The sequence below is a fragment of the Leptosomus discolor genome, chromosome Z (assembly GCF_034619465.1).
Source record: "Leptosomus discolor isolate bLepDis1 chromosome Z, bLepDis1.hap2, whole genome shotgun sequence".
Taxonomy (NCBI): domain Eukaryota; kingdom Metazoa; phylum Chordata; class Aves; order Leptosomiformes; family Leptosomidae; genus Leptosomus; species Leptosomus discolor.
Window position 1 is genome coordinate 16,171,755 of NC_141419.1, and position 12,377 is coordinate 16,184,131.

General features: G+C 37.7%; 1 protein-coding gene across 5 annotated transcripts in view; it reads right to left on the reverse strand.

Annotated features, from left to right (window-relative positions):
* Positions 1–12,377, reverse strand: part of ZFYVE16 (zinc finger FYVE-type containing 16) — a 29,672-nt gene that overhangs the window by 2,985 nt on the left and 14,310 nt on the right. For 3 of the 5 annotated variants that reach the window (XM_086480503.1, XM_086480504.1, XM_009962184.2), the window contains 11 exons: positions 11,022–11,173; positions 8,561–8,939; positions 7,927–8,049; positions 7,676–7,831; positions 6,837–7,061; positions 6,295–6,377; positions 4,210–4,314; positions 3,203–3,353; positions 1,967–2,047; positions 1,245–1,407; positions 301–406 (listed from right to left, as the gene is read on the reverse strand). In XM_086480503.1, coding sequence (XP_086336629.1) covers positions 301–406; positions 1,245–1,407; positions 1,967–2,047; positions 3,203–3,353; positions 4,210–4,314; positions 6,295–6,377; positions 6,837–7,061; positions 7,676–7,831; positions 7,927–8,049; positions 8,561–8,939; positions 11,022–11,173 — 1,724 coding nt within the window. Of the gene's footprint in view, positions 1–300; positions 407–1,244; positions 1,408–1,966; positions 2,048–3,202; positions 3,354–4,209; positions 4,315–6,294; positions 6,378–6,836; positions 7,062–7,675; positions 7,832–7,926; positions 8,050–8,560; positions 8,940–11,021; positions 11,174–12,377 lie in introns of those variants that run through there. The other 2 variants (XM_086480505.1, XM_086480506.1) reach the window with 2 other exon arrangements.

A 12,377-nucleotide genomic window follows, 5' to 3' on the forward strand; every position in this document is an offset into this window, starting at 1 on the left:
CTTGTTTGCTGACAAAGTAGTCTAGTGTTTCATCTATTCAAAATGCTTAAGTTACCATGTGAGTATCTGGATTACATATTTATAGAACTATCAATGCTAACAGACTTTTAGTTTTTTTCAGAGGAGAAAAGTAAAAAGTATGTAGTGTTACTCAAGAGCTATGGGGAACATTCTGCCTATCAGTATGACTATACATCAAATAAGGTAGCTTCTTTAGTAGTATCTCTCAGTATGATCACTTCACTTATTAACTATTCGAAAGAGTAGCAAAAAGGCTGAAAAGCAGTGCAATTTACTAACTTCAGTACACTTTATAACTCTTCCCTCTCTTTCGAAGTCTCTGCTTTGTGGTATTTTTTCACTCTGAGTTCCTTCCATCGATTTTCCATCGACTGGGCTTAAAATTCTATGGAAGATAATACGGTTAATAATTAAAATGACATTTTATGATTTAGATTGAGTAACTTGTATGAAACAATGTTTAGCCATCCTTAAAGGCTATTTAAACAGCTTTACAACAAAGTGTAATTCAGGACTTGCATCATGAAAATACAGGTGCTACAAAAAAAAAATACCCTACACAGGGTCCAAACAACTCTTACTTGATAAAAATCTAATCTTACAGGTTTAAGAAGGTATAAACCATCTCAGGTAAAGCCACTGTTTGTTCTAATTGGTCAGGGAAGCACAGAAAAAGGCATACCAAGCCAAACCCACGGCCTGAGAAACAACTTGAGACAAGTTTTGAGTTAGTGATGTAAAATTAAAGTTCGAAGCTACAATGACAAGCATTCAAATCACATTCAATAAAGATGTCTTCCATCTCACTTTGCTTCGTTGAATGCTGGCATTCCAAGCAGTGAATGGCCAAGGACAGTACTACCCACTTCCAAGCCCCGCCCTCCCTCCAAATAAGGAAGCTTAAATGGATTAATTGCATCCTCACACAAACTGATTACTGATTTGTTAAGGATTTTCAAAGGAAACTGAGGGTTCACACACATTTCCTGTCAACTTCCCGAACAGAGAAAACAGTGTTAAATTTTAGTTAACTACAAGAAAAATTGTTCTGTTAGTGACATCTAGAGGATTGCAGGTAGTTTACCATTTATCCCCCTTTCAGGTTTTAGTATCAAGTACTTTCAATAAAAATTCCTTAGACTAGTTTCAAGAAATTAAAAGTGGATATTTGAAAACTGGGAACAAGAATTCTCTAAGATGTTTTGGTTTGGTAATACATTTACCCTTTGTTTGTTTTTTCTTCATTTTCTACCCAGCAAATATCTACATATTCTTTTATGTCTCCTGTATCCGTTTTGCCACAAGTTATTTTAAAGTCCTTCTTGTCTCTTAACGCCTGACGTAGGCTTTCCATCGTTTCTGGCATTATTTGTACCATTAGTCCATCTAGAAGAAAACCAGTTAAAATTCCAACTTATCTACAGAAAGATTAGCACAGCTTTTTAATAGAATCTTGGCTTAAATTCTAGTGGGACCAGCCCTCTCCTACAGCTTGTTAGTAAATGCACACCAAATGGACTCCATCCCCCAACTACAGCATTAAACATTACATGAAAGAGGAAGTAATGAACACCTTTCTTGTCAACAGAGCTAAAAGATAAATCTTAGACTAATCTTAGAGGTTTTTTGCATGTGTCAGTCTATGTATTTCATTAATCTGGCAATGAAAACAGTTCCAGATATAGACAGCCACAAAGGAAAGACTTGCATTGACTAAAGCAAAAAGACTTCAAACTTTGTACGTTTTAAAACAAATAGGTCAACTAGCATGTATTTTTGTACAGCATTTGTTTGTAATAGGTTTTCTACAAAGTTAAAAAACCTGAAAATGAAGAGTTAGGTTACTGAGGAATAAATATCTTGCACAAGACTACTGCTATTTTATGTTGTTTTTTTTTTCCCTAAAGTTGTCTTAAGACGACATCTTATAGGACAAAATTCTTACCTTCAACTATACTGGATTTAGCTAAAAATCCTGAAGATGTTTTTAAGGCTCCATTAAACACCACAAAACTTGCACCTGTAACTAGAAGTGGGAATAAAGTTAGTACCACTTCATAACACTCAAGTTTGTCATTACTAACATTTAACTTGCATTCCTTTCTAAAAACACAGGCAAAAAAGATATTACTATACTGAAAGTGCTAACAGAAAGCCCTGACTAACAGGATGAAATGAGATGTAACTCTCTAAAGAGGAGAATTTTTTCCAATTCGACCTTGGCAAAAACAACTAGCTTTGCTAACTTATTTTGTGAGTGCATACAGTATCCTTTCAAGATACCGTTGGCAAGCCAACACATGCAAGCCAAAAAAGCTCTATATACAAAGAGGAGACATAGCTGAAGAAACAGCGGCATGTTGGTTTTTTTTTTTTGTTTGGGTGGTTTGGGTTTTTTTCCTTTAAAATTGACATGACACTCAACTTTTAAAATTTAATTTATTTACACAAGATACTCCTGAAGCTTAGATCATTTTCAGTGGTACTAAAAGAAGCTAAAACAAAAGATGACATAAGTGAATCTCCATGCCACAAACCTTTGCATAAATTTATCAGTTACACACAATGCTTCAAAACAGAACAGCTAAGCAGCTATGCTTAATGAATAACAGAACAACGTTTCAGATCGACATTGGAGATTTTAAGTACAGCCCTATCAACGTTGACTTCCCCCCAGCAAACAGCCCTTATTGAAAAGCACAGCTCATGCTGCACAGCTGTACTTCAGAACCTAAAAGGTACCTCTGCACTCTTCTCTGTGCAGGTGGCTGTATCAGTTTGCTAGGTGTTGTACGGAGGTACTCACTGTTACGTATTTTCATACCATCAGTTACTGAGACCATTTGTTTACATATGTAAATATATTGCCCAATTCACATTAACTACATTTTGAAATACCTGAAGAATCCGATTATGTCTGAAACTGTAAGCTGTATTAATAACATTCTGTAAACAAGGAGGGAAAACGTATTAAACTCCATTTAATGTAACGTTTGTAAAAGATTAGTGTTGACATAAACCAGCAACATTTTATTTGCATTTAAATGATGTTGCTGCTTGAATGCTGAACTTTGTCTCAAAAACTTACTGGGAATATGTATTTTCCTTGTGGCTAAAAGTGAACTTACATTTCTGCTCTAGAAAAGTGGTTTTTCTCCACAAGAAAAACTAGACAGCTTACCTTTTCTAGGATGACCAGGTGCACTGTTTGCTTGTGTGTGATAGAGGCCATGCTTATTCTGCACACACACTAAGTGAGAATCTGCTTCAGTATTAAAACTTGCTCCAATACTAATTACATGTTCATTAGAAGAATTTATCACCTTCATTACCTGTCAATACAAAATTTGTCATTAAACTCACAAATCTCACTTTGCAGTACTCATTTTAAATACATTAGAAAAATCCACATCTCAAAATAAATCACAAGAATTAATTATTATTAATTCCAGAGAGTTTGAACAATGCAGTGTGCCGTAACTAGCTGGAGGAACATTAAGCATGATCAAAAATACTACTTCAGTTGAGAAGGATGAGTAAGTACTGCTGGACAAGGCAGAATACCAGTTGTAGGGACTTTGTTGATCTTAAGGCTAAAATGTATATTAAGCCTCCTGCAATTTACTACTCGGGGGTTGGTGTTTTTTTTTTGTTAAAGCTGAAGTAAACAAATTTTAATGAAAACTACACCACCAAGATAGATTTTTTTTTTTTAAATTTTAAGCAAAACACCACCATTAGGAAATGTGTAAGAGATAATCCTTGAAAATATGTGCTAAAGATTTCGAAGAAACTGTTGATTCTTCAGCGTTTAACAGTTACCCAAAGCCCATCTTTTCACTCATCGTTGTCCACTTTCCAACATATCCAGGAAGAAGGAAGTGTGTGCTCAGATAATTTCATTCCCTCCCCCCATCACATGCTTGTATCAGTTTAAAGTTCAGAGTCTACTGCACAGCAAATAGCAAAGTAATCTAGAGAGCTGCTATCATGTGGAGAATTCACTTGCAGAACTACCTGGAACTAGAACCTGCAAACTGATTGCAGAACAAAAACATTACAGCCTCTAAGAACCACCCACCCACCTCTATTTTTAAGAGCTCATGTTAAAAATGTGAGTGGCATTATACGAAAAACAAAGACTCAAGCAGTTTGGATTAGAAAGCTAATCAAGATGGTTTTACTCACCTCGTTATACTTCCTTACAGGTATTTTAATACAGCTTCTACCCATTTCCACATGAACAAACAGGTTATCTATGGTATGCAAAGTATACTGATAATTTCTAAGGTCCTGTAACAGACAAAGTTTTTACATTAGCAGACAATTAAGTGTAATTTATCTAAGTGATCTTTATTATAAAAGGTAAGAAAAAGTACTCTACATAAGTTTCTAAGGCTTCTGAAGAGCAGTGACATTAAGGGTAGCTAGGCTTAGGGATTACTTTTTTCCTACTGAGAGGTATGTGAAAGGTACCTTAATGAATACATGAACGAATTTATAGCACTGACAAGGTAGCTCTATTTACCAGTGGGTTACATAGATTATGGTTACTTTATACACTCAGGATCTTACAGCATTTTAGGAAACAATACTTCCAACACCCTCCCTCTCTGAAAGAAAAGCAAAGCATGGAAGCCACCATTTAAGATCAGTGTTTCCAGGCTCACACCCTGCCCCCTACAGCTCCAGCTTGTTGATTTACAGCTTGAATACAGCACTGTTTCTTATACCTTTCTTGGACTTCATCTGATGGATGAAGTTATCATCCATTGTCTCAGCCATTTCTGCAAAATTTCCCTATTCTGTTTTATTCTAGAACAACAACACTAGGTGTAAAATGCTCTCATTTGCCTCTACTAGCTCAGTAAAAACCTTTTGAAAAAAGCTTAGAAAAGGCTCTTGTCACCAGCTGAACCACGTAATCAGTACCCTCCTCAATCAGCACAGCTGTAGCAAGAAGAACATTTATGAACACATCTCTGCATTACAAGTTTCAACTGAACAACCATTGTTTTAGCAATATTAAGGATATACATCACAGATGACCTTTGCCTCCACCATCTACCAGTACCTCAGTCACTTGTGTGGTACAGGATTTTATATGATCTTTAATTGAGAATTTGCACCACAGGTAGTTAAAAAAAGGTAACATCAAGGGAACATTTTGCAGTCACCTTACAATTAAAAGTCCTGCTGAATCAAAAGAGATAGTCCTGCCATAGAGCACGTATTCCCACTTCTTGCTTCAAGCTGACACTACAAACACAGCTAGAAAGGAGAATCAGAGTAACTCGAATCCATCTGAAAATAAAACTCCATAGAAGCCACCTTCAGCAGCAGCACAACATTAAGAGTCCTCAAAGTCTGAAGAGACAATTCCACATTGGTAATGGCAATTCACCAACCAGGCAGGAGCTGGCTCATGGAATTAAAAGGTAAGATTCCTCCATTAAGAAAAAACACACTTATTTCAGATGGTGCAACTCCTCTGATTGATTCCTTATGTAATGACAGACATCAACAGTGGCATAAAGGGAAGAGGGGCCAAAGACTGCAGCTTCATCCCAGCTGTAACTGTCTCTAGACTTCAAGAGGATTTAGAGATCACCTAAATAATACATGCAATTCTTCCCATAGCTTTACAGCACTTTTCACCATGGCATTAAGGGTAAGTTCTACCTAAGTGTTAGAAAAAGAAGGTTATTGATCAGGATCTTCCTGGAAGTTTAGACCAAATTATTTGGGTAACAGAGCAAAAACTTCCTCAGGGAATGGCATAAATTCCACACTTGACTCACTATGATGATTTTGCCAAAAACTTAACATATGACAGACTGGTTAACTGTGGTAAGGTTAAGTTTGTGTGACAAAGTAATTACTATTATGGCTGGACCACAGCATCTGCCTGTCAGGCCTTTCTTCACATTTAAAAAACGTCACTAGAACTCCTACAGCACACCAATGCTTGGAAGAGAAAAATGCCACTGAACTGTGACTGCTACCAGATTCAATGTAAATGTCAACATTTTTCTCATTCATTTAAAGCCATTTCTTACTACCAGAACTAATGCATAACAATATAACATGAAAGATACAGCTTTCCTCACTCACCCTCATAGGTAAGAAAGTTTCAAGTCAGGTATGAAGAACAAAACTATTAGCTCTTTATCTGTGCAAAAAATAACTCCGCTTTCAAGAATCAGAGTTTTGAGGGTATTTTACATAATCTAAACTACAACAGGAAGGGAAGAGAATAAAACATTTACTCACAACGAGCAGATTCATAATTGTGTCCCCAATCTCTCCAAAGAGTGGCTTCCGGTGCCTGAAACTTACTACAGGAGCTGGATATACTAAGGTCAGGGAAGAAAAAAGTAAAGGTCATGTTTACCTATCGACAACTGTAAGATTCACCAATCGAAGTATTTATTTTCAGCTATAGCCTACATTTCTTAAGCTCAACATTTGACCAGTCAAAGGAATTAAAGCCCCTATCTCATTCTTTGTCATGGGCTGCCCTTCAGCCCACTGCATTGTTTCCCCACCCATGGTTAAAACCTACTGCAATGGACTGCATGGAGTCACTCTCCTAGTGGCAGTGACTTGTTGCTGCCTTCATACACTTTGTCAGCTATATTTCTTGCAATAGGAGATATGGACAGAAACATCCTGGGTTCAGCCTCTGGGTCACCAGCTGTGGGAAGTATTGTAAGGCTTCGTGGTTGGCTTGGATACCACCTGTGTGGACAGGTTAACATCCGCTTCTACATCAAAGCTGTAATCGAAAGTGAAGTATCACTTAGTGAACTTACCCCCATATTCTGCTCCCAATCTCAAGATTAAACGGATTGGAAAAACTTTTGCCCAGGGTATTTCCAGCTTATGGATGAGAATGCAACAAAGAAAGGGGTTATCTGGTAGAATTTGATCGTCAAGTTTCTGAGAAGTTGGTGAAACAAACAGGAATCCTCCATGCTCTTTGCTACCGAGAAAGGTTTCAGTAAAAGTAATGTTTTCCATGTTTCTTATTAACCTTCCTGTAGAAATAGGGACAGAAAGTCTTTGCACATCATGAGAAGCAATACATTAGTGTCAAGAAAACTACTCTAACCAGTGGTCTCCTACAGACTTGTAAGCCACAGGGTGTATCTCACATCTTCGTGAAAGTCTGACAGACATCTAAACCCACAAACTAAGTGTTCTATATTTACAAACTAAATGAACTTGAATACGAAATTAGGTTTTTTTCAAACAAATACCAAAAACCCCACAGTGTACAATGTTTGGGACAGATTAAATCGGTGAACATGAATTAACACACCTCAAACATTTATATACATGAGTATTATACTTCTACAAATGAAATTCCAGATGTCCTAAAATCATAGACTCTAGGACTTAGAATCTCCAACACAATATGGCTGAAGAACAAAAAAACCCTGCAAACAGGATGTTTACAGAAGTGTATGAAACAAACCTCATTTTTCCTTCCTGTCATTTATTTAGAACCCAAGGTTAACACTGCAAGGTTTTTCAACAGAGTCATTAGGTACATAATTTTTCTTGAAATACTTGTGGGTATCAACTTCCAGCTATAAAGATGAACAAGAAGGTACTATAAAGTAAGAAGTTAGACATTAAAGTTACATACCTTTCATTGCATCCTTATAGATGTCAATAAATAATCTGAATATTTCACTAGGAAAAATCTCTTCATCTGGCAAACACTGCAACAGAATTATAATTTCTGCCTGACCCAAACCATGTAGTCCATTTGTTGAGAAGTACCAGCACTTTTCTGAAGAATCTTTTTAATTAAAAAGATAGATACCACAGCAGTGTTGTTATAAAGTCAGAAACAGAAAGCTGTATTTAATGGAAAATAAAATGTGCACTACTTACAAGTTATTAGCTTGACATTCGCAAGTAAGTTTGCATTTAGGATAAAAGTTAATGGATTAGGACCTCCTTCCACAAGAAGCAAGATGACCTGTTGGTGAGATGGATGTTCTTCCACTAGAGGATCTAAATAAATTAACACCCGATTTAGTTCAACATGTCAGCCAACTACCTAAACTACAGATCATAGCATATGAAAGACTGTCCCATCCTCCCACTTAAGAGGGTGGTAATTATTCTCAAACTTAGAATAGTCATGGGTCAATGAATGAATAGCTTACCCTAAGATTCAAGGAACATATAAAAACAAAGCACTAACTTGTAACAGAGGTGCAAACTAGGGCTACCATTCATCTGGTAATTAATGACTAACTGTGTATGCTCTCTCCTTATTCATGTACTGTTACTATTAGTTACCATCACACAGTCACTACTATAATACATGTAAGTGATGAAGTACTCTTGTCACAACATATTGAACTTGCTAATAATACATGTTCAATTATCCAACAATCCAATGTGCAGCAAATAAATGAGAGATTAGAATTGTATTAAAATACAAATTAGATACAAAATTTCCAAATATGAACTTGTGTGTAGCAGGTGATTAACTATTAACAACTTTCTCAAATCTTACCTTTTTCATTTTCACCCACTGCAAGCAACAGTGGTGGCAGTTTATCACCATCAGGAACAAGGCTGATCTCTTTACGAACACAGTTTTCAATACCACATAGTGCTCTGTAACTGGAAGGACTAACAGGCATACCACTTGCAGTCTGATCAACTGAAGTGGAACTAGTCTTCCCAGCTTCTGCAGCAGAGGAACACTCTTTAGTTTGTACAGTTACACATTTATAACTATGTACAACCTCACTCTGGCCTGGAATGGCCTGCTGTGCATCATCTGAAGAAACAGAAGGACATAATTCCTCCATTCTTGTAATAATACCAGTTTCTTCCTCAGGTTTTGGATTTACATCAGTTAATATGTCATCTTCCTCTGGGTTTGCACCCTAAGAAGGATAACAGAAAAAGTTATCTACACTTGTCTCACAACAAGCTGAACTTTCATTACTAGCATTCTAGAAGCAAAAATAGAAGTAAATGTTATCACACATACCGAGAATGCATTTCTTCTAAACAAGAAGAAAGCCACTCAGTCTCTCCTGGATCTTCCTTCTCCCCGCCCCGCCTGCCCCCATTTTTACAAGTTACATTAGGTGAAGATGCATCATTAATTTATTTGTTTGTAACACAAAATTCGTATCAGAGCACTGCAGATTAGTCATTTTAGCATACAACAGTCAGATGTAACACAATCAACAGTAAACCAAGTACCCCTCCAGGAATCTGTTCAGTATTACTGTTTCCCCACTCGTAACTACTGAACATTGTCATCACTGTAATTTGCCATCATTGGGATCAGCAGTTCGGTACTGCAAATGTATTTCTATTTCTACACTATGTACTAATAGCTGAGTCTAGCATTTTACAGTCTGATTAATTTCTAGTTTGGAGTCAAACCTATGCTGCTCCACCAGCAAAACAGCTATGAGAATCTACGAGCATAGGCACATTAGTATATGACCTCTCAAAAAAAACAACAACCCAAACCAAACAAAACCAAACCACGAAATCAAGAGGTGTGCTATTATCTTTCAAGCACATTAGACCTGCATCCTATTTCAATAGGGAAGACTTCGCATTGCAACAAGAAAAAAGCCTAACAACTCTGTGCTTGCCTTGTAATAGCTCTCCTGGTATGCCATCAGCTTCCAGCAAATCCTCTGTTTAGAGAATACACGTGTCAGAAAAAAAAAAAAAAGACGCTAACACCAAAAATAACACCCCACAAACACATAAACATGTCTAAACTGGCCCCTAATAGACTTATTCCCCATGAATTTGCTTGCTAGTGTTTCACATGATTTTATACTTTTGACCGTCATAGCACCCTGTGGCAGCATGTTCAGGATTATGTATTACCTAGGAAAGTAATCCTTTGCTTTAGAGCTGCAGTATGGTGGTTTTGTTTGAGTTTCTGAAGCTGCATACAAGAATAAGCAACTAATTGTCTCCCACCTACTGTGTCCTTGCTGCTTTTAATTTTAGACATTGCTCATCTTTTGCAAGTGAAAATATCCTACTCTCTCCCCAAAATGGAAGACAGGCTATACCTTTTGATTACTGCAACTTACTGGATTCCTTCCCTGTTCCAAGTGAAGTCACATATACATCCTTCATGAATTAAGGCTCATTTACATCCTATACACCTGGTAACTGTTCAGATCCTCCATACACACACAATAATGATCTGGTCTGGTCATTAGCTTTACTAACTTGTTTTAAAAACTCTTGAACACTGTTAGAATTATTTTATGTTATCAATTGAGACAGTGTTTCAGTGCTATGTTCTATTTTTAAAAGGCTCCAGCTGTGGAATCTCTCCATATCTTTCCACAGCAAACTTACATCACTTCTCTTGGAGTTTTCTTGTTAAGTGCAACTAGTTCAACACCATAAATATGATCAAATATAAAAAAGCCAATCCCCCTCTCAGCTCACTATTAGTTCACATTAGAAGCAATACATAGATTTTGCTGCACTCTATCATGTAGTATTGCAGGGCATTAAGCAACTTCCGGTTAGTCTAATCCAACCAGCAAACTACAGCAAGGCACTGGAAAAAAAAAAAAAACAAAACAACCCACAAAAACTCACAAACTTCTACTATAAGCATGCTGTTAATAACAGAACTATGCCTGAGGTTACCTTCGTAAAAGTAGTTAATGAAAAACTGTGCAGAAAAAAAACTTTGGAGCATTTTCTGCCATCCCATTTTGAAAGTTCATACACACCCCAAGCCAAACACAGTTTCCTTTGAAGTACAGTCTACAGAATATTTCAATCCAAGGACTTCACAGCCACCCACCAAAAAAAAAAAAACCAAAACCAAACCAAGATCAAGTACTGGCTCAGATTCCAAAAGCTGTGAAGCAAAAGTCATGTTATGGTATATAATGGGTCCCATTAATAGCAAGAAAATGTATTTCAAGACATAATTCATGCATCTATGCATACTTCTTAATTCATACCTTACGCATTTCTGGCAAGTCAGGGTTTGCTGGACTTAAGTCCTGTGACGACCTCTTTGCTCTAGATGAAAGTTTTGTTGTATCTGCCACTTCGCCATTTGGCAAAATACCGTCCGCAAACCAAACTCTCCTCTGTTCTTTGGGGCACAGCCCTAGGACAGGTTAAGAAAACAACAGTGACTTCATATTATTGTACTGGTTCTAGTAGCTGAAAGGGATAAAGTTAAGCCCCTTCTCCCCCCAAATATATAGAGAATCTGCTTACTAGAACAAAGCACAGGTAGTTTGACATCAACCAGTCCCCAGTCAGGCAAATACAGGCAAAAAAAAAATCTCATACTTGCAGAGGAAGCTGCCGTGCTATAGTTACAGCTACCAATTCCCATATAAGGAAGCTACTTCTTCAATTATCCCTCTATAGTAAGATAAGAATGAAGTGTGTATCACAACTAAAAGGTGAAATACACTCTAAAATCTATTTTCACTGAAGGTCAGATGTTTAATAAAAGTGGAATAGAGACACCACTTAGCCACTAAATCATTCATATTTACACAGAGAATGAATCACAGAATCCCAGAATGGCAGGGGTTGGAAGGGACCTCCGGAGATCACCTAGTCCAACCCCACTGCTAAAGCAGGTTCACCCAGACCAGGCTGCATAGGATTGTGTCCGGGCAGGTTCTGAACATCTCCAGAGAAGGAGACTCCACAACCTCCCTGGGCAGCTTGTTCCAGTGCTCTGTCTCCTTGAGGGTAAAGAAGTTTTTCTTCATGTTTAGGAAGAGCTTCTTGTGCCCCAGTTTGTGCCTGTTGCCCCTTGTCCTGTCACTGGGTACCACTGAAAAGAGCCTGGCCCCATCCTCTTGACAATCACCCTTTAGATATTTCTAAGTGTTTATAAGGTCCCCTTCTCGGTCTTCTCCAGGCTAAAGAGCCCCAGGTCTCTCAGCCTTTCCTCATAAGGGAGATGCTCGAGTCCCCTCATCTTCACAGCCCTCCACTGGACTCTCCAGTAGTTCCCTATCTCTCTTCAATTGGGGAGCCCAGAACTGGACACAGCACTCCAGGTCTGGCCTCACCAGGGCAGAGCAGAGGGGGAGAAGAACCTCCCTCGACCTGCTGTCCACACTCTTCTTAAAGCACCCCAGGACACCATTAGCCTTCTCCCTAGCAACTACTGACTCTTTCTACTGTAAGACTGGCAGTTGCAACACAAGCCAGAGATCTCCTAAGCTATATAAAAATGATGAAAGTAATAGCTACACACATACACACAAAAGTTACAAGATGAACAGAGAGGACAATGAAAAAAAAATTAAACACCCACATTTCATAAATGGAGACTTAAGACAGAC